The sequence below is a fragment of the Falco peregrinus genome, chromosome 4 (assembly GCF_023634155.1).
Source record: "Falco peregrinus isolate bFalPer1 chromosome 4, bFalPer1.pri, whole genome shotgun sequence".
NCBI lineage: Eukaryota > Metazoa > Chordata > Aves > Falconiformes > Falconidae > Falco > Falco peregrinus.
The window spans coordinates 121,017,330-121,035,207 of record NC_073724.1 but is presented as its reverse complement, the minus strand read 5'-3'; the positions used below and the strand labels follow the sequence as shown (position 1 = coordinate 121,035,207).

The 17,878-nt window shown below is 40.0% G+C and overlaps 1 protein-coding gene across 3 annotated transcripts in view; it reads left to right on the top strand.

The window, feature by feature from the left end:
• FCHSD2 (FCH and double SH3 domains 2) overlaps positions 1-17,596 on the top strand; it is a 163,504-nt gene extending 145,908 nt beyond the window's left edge. For all 3 annotated transcript variants that reach the window (XM_055801933.1, XM_055801934.1, XM_013305168.3), the window contains exons 13-20: positions 4,723-4,884; positions 10,096-10,230; positions 11,059-11,142; positions 11,275-11,452; positions 11,830-12,050; positions 13,031-13,160; positions 13,328-13,410; positions 15,332-17,596. In XM_055801933.1, coding sequence (XP_055657908.1) covers positions 4,723-4,884; positions 10,096-10,230; positions 11,059-11,142; positions 11,275-11,452; positions 11,830-12,050; positions 13,031-13,160; positions 13,328-13,410; positions 15,332-15,415 — 1,077 coding nt within the window. In that variant the 3' untranslated portion in view covers positions 15,416-17,596. The remainder of the gene's footprint in view (positions 1-4,722; positions 4,885-10,095; positions 10,231-11,058; positions 11,143-11,274; positions 11,453-11,829; positions 12,051-13,030; positions 13,161-13,327; positions 13,411-15,331) is intronic.
• Positions 17,597-17,878: the final 282 nt, after the last annotated feature.

Here is a 17,878-nt window from a genome sequence, read left to right as displayed (position 1 = left end):
ATCTTGCTGCATTTAATTTTCATGACTTCCAAAGCAGTTGTTTATCTTCATCTTGTGCAAGCTGTAGGTCTAAAGCCTTTACTTAATTAAGACTGGAACAGTAAATAAACAAAACTGTTCCTTCTTCCATGTAGAGCAATGATAGGTATGTGAGAAATAGATAACAATATTTATATTTTTTAAAACTTTGGAGTTTTTTCCTTTCATCTTCTTAAAACCTACCATCAACTAAGGCAAAAGAAAGGCTCAGAGAAGCAGGAACCACCCAGAAAGCTGTTTGTAAATTTTGTGGGTGGCTGATGATTTTTAAATCAGGGTAAAGATAATCCTAGTCTTTAGCTATTAAAACAGTAATTGGTAAATAGTAATTGTAAATAGCAATTTCACTATTAAATAGGACAATATTTGTCCTACTGTGAGACTTAATAACGATGACATTTCAGAGCGAGTGCTGGATTCCAGCGTTCCTGTGCTTTCGAAACTCAGCTGCCTTCCTGGAGATACTTGGTATTGCTGGGAATGCATCAAGGGGTTACTTGATTGAAAGAATTTTCCAGTCTGTGAGCTTCTGCCAGTGGAGGTCTCTCAGTCAGGAGTATGGCATGTGTGTCTGCTGGGGACCCTTTTGTTGAGAGGGGAAATCAGCGATTAAAGCCTTGTGTAGTTTTTAACGTGAAATATAGGATGTCTTTGAGGGAACGAGGCGTTGAGAGCTAGTGCATCCAAAGCTGTGGTTTGTCAGAAAGCGCACCGCGGCTCTTCCTGTGCCACTGTGTCACTCCTTGGCTCCCTTCCCGCGTCAGGAACTGCAAGGGAAGACTGGGCAAGCTGAAGTCACGTCCTTTGTGCAAGGTGGGTCCCTCCTTGATGAAGTGAGGACTCCAGCTGGCAGAAACCTCACCTGCCAAAGGGAAGAACCTACGTTGTGCTTTGGGACACATACAGAAAAGCTTGGTGCATAGCTTGGTGCTGGTGAAAACACCAGTATTTCCTCCAGGTGATCCCTTTTTTCCCTCTTAGTTAACATTTTATTGTGACACAATGAAAGCATCAAACCCCAGCTAATTTAGACATAGTGATAGTTGAATGAAGTGCTTGTATTTCTAATCATGTAGCTGTTCCTGTGTCAGCGGCAGAATAAGTTATACTACTGTCTGGTTTGTTGGGGTTTGGTTGTGTTATTTTTCTATAGGTAGGAAGCTGTTAACCCTGGTCTACCAGTATAATTATTTAGGTAAAAATTTATCTGTATGCTTGTAAATAGCATTCTGCATCTTTCAAGTGCAGGCCTGACCTAATACTGTAAGTACTTTTATGGCTTGTCTGCAATGGAATGAAACTCAAAACATTTGTGGTTTGGAACAAACATTTGTTGAATATTAAGCCTACAATGTGTAAATAGAATGGGGTAACTCAGCTGGATTTGCTGGGTACCTTGAATTAAAAGCTCATGTCTGACCCTTAGCAAGTACAGTCAAGGATCGTGGAGCAGCTTGTTTATTTTAGCTAACAAGTTTGTACAAACAACGTGGTTTACAGCAGACTGAGTACTAATATGAACGACAAATGTTTATAGCATGCCTAGACTAATGTTTATTGCTGTTGCATAACTCAAGCTAATTGGAAATTGCATAACGAGGTGAAGCAGCAGAACAACTAGGCTGATCATTTCCTAGGCAACTTTTGTTGAAGGTATATGGAAGGTCCTCGTAAGACAATGTCAGAATATAAAGGCAAATTAGGGAATGGCTACTTTATGAGTGTGTGTATATATGTACGCAGAGGAACCTCAGCTTGGCAACATGATAAAATGCAGAGTTTCTCATTAACAAGCTAAAGCAAATGGCTTGCATCGACCTGCATGAAGTCAATCTATCGCAGTTTCCAAAAAAGCGGTAAGAGGGTGATGTGTTCCACTGAAGCTGGTAACCTACCTGTGCCTTACCGGTGCCACAACCCCATCCCGGCTGAGTCAGCTGCCTCTGGCGAGGTGGCTGCCACGCTACAGCTGTCTGAGCTGCCTGCTCGCACGCAGCTGCCAGGCCAGGCTGGAGCTGACCGTGCTCGAACGTCGGGCTAGCAGGGTGTTATCTTGGGTGTAGGAGCATCCAGGTAAGAGGCAGGATCAGCGCTCATCTTCCCTAGGGGCTGCAGAGCCGCTCAGCTCCCCTTCTTCCAAAGGAGATGTGGTTAGAAAGTGGTTTTGTTCAAAATCTCGAATACTTGTTACCAGGAGAGGTGTGTGTTGATGTGCAGAAATCGGCATCCCTGGATTCAGCTTTTTCGGTGCAGCCCTTCTGTGCTAACATCTTTGGTTTAAAAGTGTGTTCTCTGTTTAGCCTGATACAGTGAGAAATCCACTTCTCAATTTGGTAGGTGCTCCTAAAACGATTTTTTCCAAAGAAAAGGTTAATGCTTAATTAAAACTATTATTGTTTCCATGTTCTTACAGCTTTAAAATATACAAACTAATATGAGCAGGGACAAAAGGAAAAACAACAAGTGAGAGGTATTGCCTCTCTAAGACAAATGAAATGCCTACTCCATTCACCCCTGGAACTCAAAACTGTTAACACCATCTCACACTTCTGATTTCAGATCTTTTCATAGGTATTGCTTTTGTAAATATTTACAAATTTCAGGCTGGGGCTGGGCCGTACTAACTTACGGGGTTTTCAGAAGATGCTTTGTGCTGCAGTTGAACTGAAAGAGTCTGCCTTTCAAATGGAAATGCTGATGTGTGGATCAATCTTTGGGCTCTTTATTCCTTTTAAATCACTATTTTCTGAATCTTGACGGAAGTAGTGTGATGTGCATTAATATATATTACTTTTTTCCTTATTTTCTCGCCTATATGAACGGTGTTCACAAGACATGTTAATCATTCACCTGAAGCCTGTTTGCACGGAGAAGTGCAAAACTTCACTTGGCTAAGTGACTTTGGCTTTTGTCATGGGAAATACTTCTCAAACTCATCCGACCCTTCAGTCTCCATACCCAATTGTGCGGGAGAGTGTGCATACACCTGTATCCATACAAAGACACATTTTACGTAATAGATTTTACTCTTAATAACTTAGCTACATTTTAAAAATCACGTTTCTTCTAAATGGAGTGAAACCCGATATCTCTCAAAAGTAGTTTTTTGTTTGAAACAGGTTTAAAAGTCACTTGCAAATAGTTTTTAAAATGAAAATGGATCTATGTTTGGGGGCTCAGCTGAATGAAAGTTACAGTCATCTGTTTTCTGACTTTTCTTAATAGAAAGATAATAGTAAAGTGCAGCGGCATGTCAATACCAAGAAAAAAATGAGTATCATTTGAGCTCCACACAAAATTTTGTATACAGTTAGGATATATGTAACAGAGATAAAAATGTACGTAGCACCAGTTGGCATGTTAGTTCACTGTACATATGTTCTTACATAGTCTAGCGTGCTTTGGCCACTACAGAAGAAGTAATTTCCCTCTAATTTTTGCTTAGAGCCATCTATTTTTGCTGGGCTTGCTTGTCGGGGCTGCTGTCAGTTTGATTTGTCAGTACAGGCAGTAGGGCTGAATAAGGTGCTTCTGATCCCCGTGGAAAGGGCTGAAAGGCAAGAAAGGAGATGAGAATTTGCTGCCTGCACAGTAACTTGCTAAGAAAGAGCAATGCTGTGAAAGGAAATGCAGGAAAAACTCCAGGGTGATTCAGTGGGATTCTGAGTCTCCATCAGTGACTTACTGAAGGACCTTTGGTAAATCACTTGGGTTTTGTCCCTCTGGTGACCAAGTGCCACAGGGGGGGAAGATAGGGCTGGACTGGCCATAACTATCCTTGGTTCTGTTCCTAGGGTTGCCCCCCACTTCTTGATGACATCTTTGAAATTCTCCTTTGCTTTTCTTGAAATTCTTCTTTTCTGGAAGTTTTAAATTTGGCATTTCTTGAAATTCTGAATTTCTTCATACTGCTCTTTCCATTCCTTCTGTTTAGATTGTTAAATAATTTGGATCAGGGTGGTGGTTTGCCATGAATTTGTTAAAGCTTTGGCTCCATCGGCCAGAAAGCGTGCCAGGATGCTGAAGTGAACCCAGCTGTCAGAAAACCTAAATTTTCATTCTGTTCAAAGGACAAAAAATCATGAAACTATTCATTGAAGTGTGATATTTATTTAATTTTGGAGTTATTAAGATACTCTGTTTCCATAACAAATAAGCTTTCTGTGATCTCTGGCAAGTGCTGATGGAAAATAGCCTCATTTGGGGGGTTGGGGGATTTGTGCGACTGTATCACATGGGATTTATTTGTGTATCACATTCAGTTTAGGCACCAGCCAAAAGGGCATCCAGGGTCTGCAGCTCAGGAGTATTCCTAATTTTAAAAATACTGTGAAGCACTGGCTTTTGCCAGGTTTTCAGACTTTGAAAAGAATCTAAACTAACCAACCACTAGAATATAGTGATAGAAAGTTAGCATAAACTAATAGATGTTATTTTAAAAGCACCAACTTGTGAAATTTTCCGTGCCTGTAGTTTTACATCTCCAGAAAACCATTCCCCGTCTCTTGGCTCACACTGCATTCCTGCAGGCAAGGAAATGAAGAACTGGACTCATTTCCATGTGGAGCAGCTTTTGGAGCCACCTGAGTAATTTGCGGATCAGGAAGTAACACATTTAAATCGTGGCAAGGAGTGAAATGTAATCTTGAAAGAATTCTAACTTGTGCATGTTTATTTCTGCAGATAATTAAGCTGAAAGCAGAAGCCCGTCTTGATCTGCTGAAGCAGATCGGTGTGTCCGTGGATACGTGGCTAAAAAGTGCAATGAACCAAGTGATGGAAGAACTGGAAAATGAACGCTGGGCCAGCCTGCCTTCGGTGACCAACAACGGCTCTTCCCACCTGGTACGGTTTCCAAGGTGTAAACCCCACCTCATTTCCACGTGGCTCTTTCCTAGTAGCAACTCTGAACTTAATCATGAATATAAACCAAAACTGATAATATTTGGTTGGTTGTTAGCTATCAGGAAAAGTCTTGTAGCTTTACATGGGTGAAGCATGTGTCTGAATTTCATGCAAAAAAAAAACAAACGAAGAAAAGGATTTCAGGGTTCTGTTGCTGAGTTTACTTTAGATGGATGTTTCAAACCTCGGATAAGTGCCATAACATTTATTTGCCGTCACCTGAAAAGAAAAATGTCGGCATGTTTCTTTGAAGTTTCCTTGTTTACAGTATTATCCTGGATACTTGCATGAAAGGCTTTATTCTTCCAAATGTTTAAAAAACTACTGTAGACTCTACATCACCTCTTAGAGTTGTTTATGTAGAGATCACAGTGAAAGTCATCAGGAGAGCAAAGCCTGTTTTCCAAATTGATTTTGATATTTGAGAAGACAATTTAATTCATTAAAAATCAGCTTAAGGCCTTGGAAAATGGGCTGTCCCTTCCTGTGAGCAGCGTTAGATGTTGCCCTCAAAGATTCGTCATAGGCGCGGATGTTGCCACTATTCACCTGCAAGTTACTGCCCTGTTATTTGAGATACAGAAAATATTTGACATTTTATGTATGAATAGTGACACTTAAAGCAGTAAAGAGGTTAAATTGGAACAAACCACAAACTTGATCACTACTGCATTTCATCCAAAAAGTTGGTAACTTCTTAAACTGTTGAATTCCAATGGCATGAATATGTCTTGCTGTGTCCAAAGTCACGCTAACTCTTTTGAAAATATACCCAAGATTGAACCAAAAAGAAACTTTATGGATCAGTGGAAGATTGGTAATGGGTTTTTACTCAGTTGTACGTAAGACTAATTGCATTTGTAGTTTCTATAGCTGGTTTGAAAAACAGGCCAGAGACATCTCCCATCTGTTTAGCTTGGAAGAAAGCATGTTTTTATGTAATTCAAGAAAGAATAAAAAGCAAACTCTCATTTTCCTCCCCTCTCTCCTGCCGAAGAATGATATATTTCAAAATAAATCGCGATGGCTGAATTGAACAGCTGCCTGAACCAAGAAACCCTGTTCAGAAACGAGGGAGGGCTAAAAGAGCTCATAATACCTTTTCTTTTTTTAATTCCCCTACATGGCTTGTGATACTGAGCTGTCACCTTTGGCAGTAAAACTAACCAATTTGTTGCTTTTCACCAGCAACCAATAAAAAAAAAATTCCTGAAGGTTTGGTTAATTTGCCTCAAACAAATTTTGGATTTTCTGTGCGTGTTTACATATTCAATGTTTAACAAAATTCAGTAGCTTTTGTAAAGTCTCGGTTTGCATGTGGATACTTTTCCTAATTAGGGTCTTCATACGCTGTTAAAATTATTTAATTCACACTTTCTTTTGACTCTTAAATGCTTTGGACAGCCGGAATAGATCTTCTGTGTAACAAAACTTGGGGGGGAATGGGGATGTGGTTTTTCATTGTGTGGCAACTGGTTTGGAGAATGGCTTGCTTTGGCTGGCCACCTAAGAAAAACAAAATCTCAACTTCAACAAATATGTGCTACCTACACACAAAAAGTCCTGCTTGTTCCCATGTTTCTTCATGCTTTTATTGTCATCTTGGTAATTGTGCCATCCTTTAGAGGGAAAGGTTTATTTTGGATGTATGGATGTTTCCATCTATGTCAACTTCAGCTCAAAGAAGTGAGCAAGCACTGGATGGAGTCTCAGCAAATGCTTCCTCAGTGCGCTCTTTGCTTTCTTCAGGGCGTGAGGATGTTTCTTCTAGATCATGACACATGGAGCTCAAACACCGTGACAGTGATTTGCAGTAAAGGTGATAATCACGGCTCCGCATAGTCTGTCTCTGCAGGCTTTATTCCCACAGCTAGTAGTATAATGAGAGAGTAAAGCTGTAGTATGCAGATCCAAGCTTCAGCTTTCCCAAATCCCAAAGGACTTCTCGTGCTGAGTTTCGTTTCAGATCCTTTCTAGCTAGGATAGATGAGGATATGTTACGTAGCTGTGTTTAACAGTGGGTTTTTTCCCCTTGCTTCTTGTACTCCACCTCCTTTAACTTCCCGTCGTGCACGTTGGATGCTGTCCAGTACCTTGTTCTCTGTCTCATCAGACGGGCCAACAGCTGGCCCTGGAGCCAAGCCCCGTGCTAGTCGTCAGCGACCCAGCCGATGCCACAGTGGGGGAGGTTAAACTCTGATTCTTACTTTCCTCTTTTACGCTTATGTACACTCCTGTATGAAAGAAAAAAAAAGATAGAAAGACAAAAAAAAAAAAAGAAGAAGATGCTGTTGATTTTGGCAGGCCAGGTGAGGACAGCCCAGAGATGGAATTCTCAGAACTGTTACCAAAATGACGCTGCTTGCAATTATTAGAAGAATTACTGCAGCATAGAACAAGCAGCATTTTCACTTCATCCTTGAAGAGCCGGCAGTGTTTAATGTTCAGAAACCAGCTAGCTGCCATCCTTACACTGTGCACAGCGTTGCTCTTTGTGCCGGTAGTTGTCATGGCATAATTTGTTCAGCAAAGCTCTGGAGGTCTTTTCTTTTAAAGGGCTAAGAAGAAGAAAGCAGCATTGATGCTTTGATATCACCGTATTTATTTAACTTGCTACAGTAATGTAACAAGCTGAAGGAGTTAATATCGCACCACCTATCCAGCTGGCTGACTTTCTGATCTAATGAGGAAATGTGTAATGATGGGAAGGAATAAATTTATTTCTTTTTCCAGTGTACATGCCAAAAAAGTTCATCGTCATTTTGAGTTTTAATGTCATCTAGCAAATGTATGCAGTGCCTGTGCTGCCTACAACAAAAGTGTTGTAAACACTATGTCATTTATTCAAAAAAAGGAAGAGAGAACAATGTTTTTATGGTGTTTGTGTTCTGTATTTGCTGGAACTTGAAACAGTAGAGTTGCAAGAAGCATTTGTACAGTAGAAGTGCAGTATGGCAGAGTTAGAAATAAAGGTTGCAGTCAGTACGTTTCCTGTGAACCTGAAAATGGATGCTCTTAACTGCAAAGGGATAGAGAACCTTTTAACTGTAAAAGGTTATGGCATCTTTCAGTAATTAACTTACCGGTTCATATTCAAGCCTGATTGTCATCTTGATACCAGCAACCTGTGTGGAACAAGTGGTGGTTTCAGCCCCTAAACACATGTATTGCAAACGGCCTCTGGCCGAGGGATAGCCGCGGGTGCTCCGGCAGACCGCTCCGTTAGCCAGGCGGCACGAAACCGCCACCTTTTTTGGCTCCTGCAGGTCAAACATCCAAATCAGATGGATGGTGGCTCAGTGTAAATGTGTTCTCTGTTGCTGCTGGGGTCTCTCCATTTCCGAGGACAAAAAAAGGGCTTTTGGTATTCTTTCTGGTATCTGATCTCTTTTGCGTAGGATATTCAACAAAACAAGATACAGATAGATAGATTCGCATGCCTTTTTTCATAGGTATAATCAAGCTATCTTGTCACCTTCGTACCTGCGTTTATTCTTGTGTTTGCTGTCTGTTCCGTACCTTCGGGATAGTTGTCTCTCATGTGTTTATTCTTTGCTTACGCTGTCTGTCATCACCAGCCTCTGTAGAAAGATGAGCTTTATGAAACAAACCACTAAGTTTTCTGTACCATTATTGCTGTTTTCCCTTGGTGTGCCTACTTCGCAAATGATGCTATTCAAGCAGTTTGAGCAGCCCACACACTAAAAATTAAAATGTCTTTTTCCTCCTCGTGTTAGAGAACCAGGAGCAGATGTTTTACGAATGAGTCTTTCTGGACATGATACACTTAATTTCCGTGGTGTTTCATATGGCTGTCAGCTGCGTGGCAGTGTTGGCTGCTGGGACATAGACCATGCCCAGCAAAAAGCAATTAGAAACTGGAGGAGGAAACCTTGAACTTGTTGCAGTTTGTAGTTGCTTGTAATGTATCAAAGCATTAGCTAGGTAGGACAGTGATTTTTTTTTTATTACCACAACATCCGTGAATGCATTTAAGTAGCAAAGGATGTAAATGGCACTTGAATGACAATGAGTGGGGGGAAAATAGTATCAGTTACGAGGATGTAGTCTAAAAATCCTAACAAAGATTAATCTAAATCGGAAAATGATGAAGCTTTGTGCTCTTCTACTCCAGGTCTATTAAAGCAAAGGTGTTCCAGAGCGGAGGTGCAGAGACAGCTGCTTCAGCGAGACTGCACGGTGCCTTTTTGGTCTCTCTTGATTTATTAGCCTTTCAGTTTTCATGAGGAATACCAAATTCACTCCCAAATTAAAAGGAATAAATAAAGGGAAGATGGCAAATCCATGACAGTGTTGCCTTTGATTCAAAGAACTTGCCTGTTTTCGCATGAGATAAAGTGTTTATTCAGAATTTAATCCAGGCACAAGGCCAAAGCACAGCTCATGTCAGTGTTGCCCAAACTACATTTATAGAAACTTGTATTTTTCCAGAGTATTGACTTTAGGTTTTATTTAAACTGTTATAGCTAGTTTTTAATCATAATTCTTTCTGTAAGATTTTTTTTTTTTTAATAAACTGCAGCAATCTATTGTGCAGAAGACACCAGCTGGAAGGCTGATTTTTTGGGGTTTTGTTTTTTTGGGTTTTTTTGTCTCATTTCTTCAAGTTTAAGTAATTTCACCGCAGTTTCATTTTAGAACTGGTGGTCACAGGTACATTAATCCTTTAGTAGCATAATTCTCAGTAAGATTCTTTTTTCCATTAAAACTATTTGCTGTGCCTCTGAAATGGCATCTCCGAAGTACAGTAGTCACTGTTTCACAGCTTGTGTAAAAAACAGGTAACTGTCCAGCAGTGGAGATGGAGCTTCCAAAATCTTCTACAGTTCTTTTGAAAGTCTGTGGGCCTGTGCTTGAATCAAGAAATACAGCTGAGTTAAGCAAAGATGTAATTTGGTGACAGTTCTTACTCTTTTGCTTCCCTCTATTTGCTTTGTTTGTTGACTGCTTTTCTCATGTCATTTGAGAATCATATGTTCAATGTTATTTAGTCATTGGGTTTTTTGTCCATTTTCAATGATCAGTAGTAGTAAAGAAACCACAGTGAAGAGTACAGATGAATTCCTTTTTACTGTTACTTCACTTATTTTTATTTGATAGTATAATGCCAACTTCGATTTGTCTTAATAGATCAATGCTGATGCAGAAAAGGAAGAAGGTGAAGAGTTTGAAGACAGCATGGATGTTTTTGATGACAGCAGTTCTAGTCCTTCGGGTACTCTAAGAAATTATCCTCTCACCTGCAAAGTTGTTTATTCATATAAGGTTTGTGACTTAAAAAAATATATATTAGAAAAATGAATTATGGAAGAAAAAAAACACAATAGATGTGCCTGTACCTGTGGGAGTTTTGAGGTAGGGTGTCAGCATCTGACTCCGTAATGGTGCACATTAGATCCAGCTAACATCTAGCCGTGGAAAACTGCAGCAGCGTAGAGTCTACACCGCGGTGAAGCACATTTAAACTGCAGTTCAGCAGAGCGCCGAAGTCTGTGCATGAGTTGCAGCATGCAGAGATGTCCTTGTCTGGCTTCAGGGAGACCAGCTGTGCGTGCCTGCCGTTGGAAGATGCAGTTTCCGTGGCTGAGCCGGTGTGGCTATGTTAGAAATGCCCTCTCGGTGTTAGACGTGCCTGCGTGCTGTACGACAAAGCTCTTCTCTGTACTGTCATAGTGAAACCACCATTCATGAGTTAAAGCTTTGCTGACAAACTACATTCATGCTAATTTACTTCTGCAAGCACTACTAGGTCAGTTGTACATCACACCGCTGTGGTAGCTGAAGCCAGCGGCAGACGTAGTCTTAAGAGCACGGAGTAATTAGGGTTTCAAAAGAAAATAGGGTTCGGCGCACTGGGTGGTGGTCAGGGTGCTTCCGTCTGTCCTCTGGAGTGAAAAAGAGTCTCGTGAAGGTCAGTAGGTATACAGAAGAACGCTTATAAACATGTTTTAAAATACGTTATGTCACTAAATTTTCAATTTTTAAAAAACCAAAAGTTTTAATAAAAGTCTGGGTGAGAAGGTTCTTCACACTGCCTGTCCCAGTCGCCTGAAAAGACTTTTTATTTTCTGGTCTTCCTGTTCTGTACTTCAGGCTTCTCAGCCAGATGAACTGACCATAGAGGAACATGAGGTACTGGAGGTTATTGAAGACGGAGATATGGAAGACTGGGTAAAGGTATCATTTTTCTGAGATAGTTTGCTTTTCACTATTCCTTTTAGAAATAGAACTTGGAACGGAAGAAAGTATTTGGATTATTCTCAGAGCAGTATGCAACACCAGTGCATCTTTTATGTTGTTTATTTACAGGCACGGAATAAGGCGGGTCAAGTGGGTTATGTGCCGGAGAAGTACCTGCAGTTCCCAACATCCAGCAGTCTGCTGAGCATGCTGCAGTCCCTCGCAGCACTGGATAGTCGATCACACACCTCAAACAACTCTACTGAGGCTGACTTAGTCTCAGGCAGCCTGAATGGAGACTCCAGTGGTAAATGCCAATAAATAAATACATAGTTTATTAAGCTTGTTCTCAGAAGCATTCCGCCTATTGAGTTTGCCTATCACACGTGAGAATTTCCCGTATTTGACCTGTATCTGAGTACAGCTCTTCTCAGTAATTATCCATCTCGTATCAAATCTGCATAATTTACCTGGCTATCTCATAGAATTGAGATTAACATAAACTAAAATTAAAAAAAAACCCTAAAATTATTTGATTCAGCAATTATAGAATCATAGAAACACTTAGGTTGGAAAAAACCTCTAAGATTGTTAAGTCCAACCATAAAATTATATATAGTACTTCTTCTGTTTTTGAAGCTCATGCCAGTTACATTTTTTATTTTTTCTGCTTCTGTTCTTCAGTCTGTTTTGTAAAAGCACTTTATGATTACGAGGGCCAGACGGATGATGAGCTGTCCTTCCCGGAAGGAGCAATCATCCGCATCTTGAACAAGGAAAATCAAGATGATGATGGCTTTTGGGAAGGAGAATTCAATGGACGCATTGGGGTGTTCCCGTCAGTATTAGTTGAAGAGCTTACAGCCTCAGAAAATGGGGAGACTCAGTGGATTGGAGATATTCAGGTATGTAAAGAGCTGAGGTGTTCGCATGCACATATGGTGATAGCTTGTTAGGAGAGTTTTGCAAGACTGCAGAGATCTGCTGCTTCTTTAGGAAAAAACCAATCAGAACCAATTTAAGAGAAAAACAAAAAAGGTGAGTGCTTACCTTTTAGTTTCTTACCCAGCCCAGTCACTACCAACTGATACATTTTGGCAAATGTAACAGATCTGTGAATAAAGGCAAGTATTTTGGTAGAAGGGGAACGAACCAAAGGAGAAAATTCACACTCACTTTAATGAATTTATGGCATAGACCGAGACATCAAACACAACCTGGCAAAAAGAAAATTACAGGCTATCTCACTCCTAATTTAATGTTTTCATACTTAAATCTGTTCTGCATCCTCTCAATTTTGGAAGGGCAGCATGCTGCCGAGTCTTGTATTACAGTATTTTTTGCAAAAATGTCCTCATTTCAGTATAGTTCTGTAATCCTCATATCATATTAGAAAATCAGACACATTCTCATGTCTGGTTGTGGTGCTAGACACTGGAATTCTGTGTTCCCTACAAAGTAATCCCTCCAGTATTTTTATTCTTTGATTTGAGAAGAACATGAAAACTTCACATTTAAGTGACATATATGCAGTTCAGTTGGGATAAAACTCGTGATCTTCATGCTTTTGTGTGGATATATGTGGAGAGGCACACTTGGCCAAATGACTTTTTTCAAATAACCTTCAACAAATTGGTCTAAATTATCTGGTAGAGGATGAAAATTTCTGCTCAGTGGCAACCTATGATTTAAAAAAACGTATCTATATAATCACTGTTGGATACCTTGGTTTTCCTTCCCAAACATACCTGAAAGCACTTCTGACAGATCGTTTTTCTGCAGATGACATTCTGACGTGTCAGACAGCTTACTGCCCCTTGGTGAGTGTACATAAAAACTGTGGAGGAGAAAGGCTTTCTGCAGCCCCTCTCTCTTTTTGACACAGGTATCCCCGACTCCAAAGCCTAATAACGCCCTTCCACCGCTGCCCCTCTATGACCAGCCTCCCACTAGTCCCTACCACAGTCCAGATAAAAGAGGTTCTCAGTACTTCCCCAGATCACCATCAACCAATGGTAAGAAATGTTGTGATAGCAAAAGAAACGTTTCAGCTAAACGCTTCATTTAGAAGTTCACATTTCGAGGCGGGGGGGTGGGGTGGGGGGGTGGGTTTCTGCAGGATAAAGTTAATTCAGCAATACCGAGTGGCTTGTTTGTGACGGGTTGCTGCTTACTTTTTCAGAAAATAGCTTCAGTTCAGAGTCCCCTGGATTCTCACAGCCTCCGCGAATTCCTCCTGAAACTTCGTATGGCAAACTGCGACCTGTAAGTTAAAAACAAGTACTGTTGTTTTTATTGGCTCTACAAAGTTGTATGGGCAAGCCTGGGTAAATGGGGGGAGGTACATCAAAGCAGGGTGGTGATACAGCACCTGATGGTTTGGCTCTGTGTTCTGTAAATCCAATCACTACGTATAAAACCGCGGTATCTCAGGTGAGCGCTGCGGAAAGGTCTGTTCACTCCCCTTTGATAATACCATAGATGTGTCAAAAAGCTATAGAACACGAAAGCCATTTGAGATTAAGTGAACACTAGGACAAAACAAAGCTGCATTTGTCCAAACAGTAAGTCATTGTGTTTAAAGATGACCTTGAAGCTTATCCATCGCCTATCCTGCATCTAACCTGCCCTTCCCTATCTGCCTTTATAGCTGTAATACCTGCACGTCTCTGTGCAAGGCGCACAAATCATGAAATCTAACCTGGAAGGAAATTACATCTGTAATGATAGTAAAATAAATGTTAGGCGATAAAGTTTTACTGCCTTTTCAGGCGGTAGGAGATTATTTCTGTTCTTGCCACATGTAACAACCCCTAAACAGAACTAAAAAAGAGGTGGTGAATAAATGTCAGAACAGTTTAATCACATGGTTTGTACAATTGCTGCTTTTCCAAAGTTCTGGCAGACAAATCTGCTTGCCGGCAGTTTGACATAATATGCGGTCCTTGGGACTCCATTGCATTGAGGGTGAAATTTATTTCCGAACCCCTTGATTTGGGGGGGTTTGAATTAAAAGTTCTTAATGATAAGATCTATCTATTTTGTGATGTCTTTGCTGCTTAGAAAGAGAGATTTTGCCAGAAAAGGAAAGGAAATTTAATCACTTAGAATTTGCAAAATCCATCTCCTAGGATTGACTTTGAAACCAAGTTTTGGGGGTTTCAAAGTCCTAAACAACGTCATATTAAGACGTAACATTTGTATTTTCCTGGCATTCTCAATGAATGAGGTTGCAGGAAAAGAGTGCTTTTGGATATTCAGAAATTATATTCTGAATATTCCAGTAGTCAGAGAGTTATCCTTACTTGTTGACATAGGCGAGGCAGGGGTAGTACTGCATTGTTAAGTACTTAAGTATTGAACAGGGAAGTTTCAGGTTATCATATTCCCTTGTAAAAAGACACTGATTCAGCTTTTCCATTTTGTAGCTTTATATTTTCTTCACAAGTTTCCTGCAATATACTGTATTTTCTAGATACTACTACAGTGTCATGCCTTCATTGAAAGGATTTCTATTAAAATTGCATTTTAAACATGCCTGGTTTGAAAACATTATGAAGTTTGTTACAGTGTTGCTTCGCAATTCATGTTTTCCATAGCAAGTCACTCTGACGTATTCTGAAATCATGTGATAAAAGTCTTGCATGAAATGCTGTTAGCACTTAAGATAATCTCTGTCAGGAACAATAACAACTTTATTGATGTGACAGAGTGTAGAAACATCAGTTTTCAGGAGTATATTGTTCAGGCCAGTGATTGATTAAATACAAGTAAGCCACTTAGATGCAACGAGGCATTCTTGTAGTTTCCAGCCCACGTAAGTTGCAGGCAAAGGTGTCATCAGATCATTTGATGTAAAGTCCAAAGTCTGCCCCTGGTTTACATACCAGATTCTCCATGGGTGCAGGCAGAACAGATAGGTCATTTCACTCGGTGAAATATTTGCCCGGTCGTGACCGCTGGTCATCCTGGAGAAAAACCACCTGAGAGTGGTGGCAGGTTGTAACAAAGAGCCTTGATGGCTTGATCGGAGACGGGGTTACTCGCTGTAGTTCTGCTGATCTTAACACAGAGTCTGTGTATTTGTCATCTCGAGGCACGAGCCCAAAGTTGCAGTTCTAGGCTATACAAGTTGTGAAATTTTGACAGTTTTCTGATAGTTACAGGCTGGTTCTGGCTGTTTCAGGTGCGAGCAGCTCCACCACCCCCTACACAGCATCATCGCCGGACAACAGAGAAGATAGAGGACGTGGAAATTACTCTGGTGTAATGATTGGACTAGTTAAGTAGTAGTGCTACAATCAAGACCAAATGCAGTATTTGGTCGATCTCGTTTCTAGGCACCTTTGCATGATGAAGACTTTTAATAGGGCAAGAGATAGGGAGGATTTTATGTGGCAGTGACATGGCGGATTCCTTCCCACAGTCATGACTATTTTGTGCCTTTTTTTTGGTTTTGTTTTCTATACATCATTCTTCCTCTCTTAGCACAAACCAACTCGGGCCAAACAGCGAGCAGAGGGTTGCCTTGGAGCAGGTTTCTCTCTTGGCTGAAGATGGTCAATTTTTATATACGGAGGCTGAGGAAAGAGCCTCGTTCATGCAACTTAGTCATAGCATACTTCGATCCACGTGCATTAGTACAGTATATTACTGTTGCCATAGGAATGTGTTAAAGATTGTCAATTCTTCAAGTAGCATTACTTGTCTGATTAGGTATTAATCAGATCTTGCGGAATGAAAAAGGGAACTGAAAAATAAGTATAAGGAGAGGCTGGCTCCTCTTTAACCCCCTTGCAGAAAGGAAGAAACAGGAAAATAATCTTATAGATAAGGAAAACTGATGCAGATCATATGGCGTTAATTACATTAATGCACACCTCTTCAATAATTAACAGTTAAACTGTTATGTTCTTTGTATTAATATTTATGCAGTACATTTAGTAATAGAGTATCTAATACGGAGGTGCTGAATTAGTAGCAACATCTTGTTCCATAGCATAAACCAACTGGTAGAAAAGTAAGTGAGATTTTTGTCTAGATCTGGAAATTGAGCTTCATTTTTTTTTCTTAGCAGATTTTGGGGGTTTTGGTGGTTTTTTTTAAAGTATTTGGGTCACTCTTATCCCAGTTATTGCCGTGTACTTTATTATCTGACGTTAGCAGTATATCTTCGTCATCAAAACATCTGGCTAGAGTTAGAAGTTACATGTAGAGTATTTACATGCATTATTTAGTTTTTGCATTGGATGGTCCTGTAGCATTTTCCCATGCGAAGCCCGTTAACTAGCCAAAGCCAGAGTGCCAGGGAAGGCTCTGGTTTCTGCAAAGCCTTCACACCGCCTTTGTGGCCCAGACCACAGTCTCAAATTACTCTTAGGGAAGAGAGACTAAAAGAATTTCAAAACTCATTTTAATCTGAGATCTCTGCAAAGGAAGCTTTTTGCTGTTGTTTGAAAGAAAAGGGCAGAGGATATTCTGAGGTTATAACACACAGAGAAATGGTCAGAGGAAAGGGAAAAACTGGATGAAAACAGGTTTTTCTTTGTATACTTCCTAAATTATACTCAGCAATCTCCATCAGATCAAAGCTTCAGTTAAAAGGCATCGCAAGGTTGGTTTTTTTGAGCTGTTATATGGGTTCTATTGAATGCGCTCTTATGTTGTCTTTTTTTTTTTTTTCCTAAGCCAGTAAGTTTTCTACCTTTAGTTTACTAACAAGGGCTATTTTTTGAGGCTGCATTTACAAAAAAAAAAAAAAAATCATCTAACAAGATTTTATCATAAACTTTGCACATACTTGTAAATCCCAACCCAGGCTGGGTCTCTGAGACATTCGTGTTTGCCAATCTCCTTTCCCAGTGGGATCTTTAACCAAGAGTGGGGCTGTTTGAAGAAAACAATTCATGGGTCAGTTCTGAAATCGGAGACTGTCCAATGAAGTCTTTTCCATATTTTTCATTCTTTTGCACCTCTTGTCCTGTTGATCTGTTTGAGGTCTTTTTATGTGTTTATCAAACTTATTCTTAAGTTTAAAAAAAAAAAAGTTTTTAAAAAAGATTTAACTGTTTGCAAAAATTTTGAAAGCTTCACAATGCAGAAGAAAGGCAAGTATTGCCAATAACGTTCACGTTCAATTTCTTTGGCCAGTTTTTCTGTGTCCTTCATACCTGGACTTTCAAAATTCAGAAAGTGTTATTTAAAGTCTCTTTAGTTGTATTTTAAAATATTTTCTGTAAGAGCTGCTAATTTTATTTAAAAAAAAAAAAAGTTGTAAAAATATGCCTCCTTTTTAACTATGATTTCTTCATACAGGGCATGTATTCGACGTATCATCGTGTACAGCGTCAGTACACTGAAAGCATAGGTGCAAATGCTTTCTTTATATTGGCTGTAAAAAGTTTGTATTTATTATGTATAAAAAGTTGAATAATAAAAAAGTGGAACTAAATCCATGACATTGCCTTGCTACAGACACCACTACCCCTGCGGCAAAATGTCATTAGAAGGTTTGGGCGTAGATCTGTGGCTGAGGGAGAACCTGGCACTGAGGGATAAAAATGTCCATTTGCTTGGGTATCGTTTGTATGGTTTACGCTTTTACACAAAAGTTTGCATCTCCTGCTCAGGAAAACACTTAGGCATGTACATAAAGCGATCTTTTAACATCTCTTTAAGGTGGTATTTACATGAGGAATAAATCCATGCCAAAAATGAAGAGCCAGTAACAAAG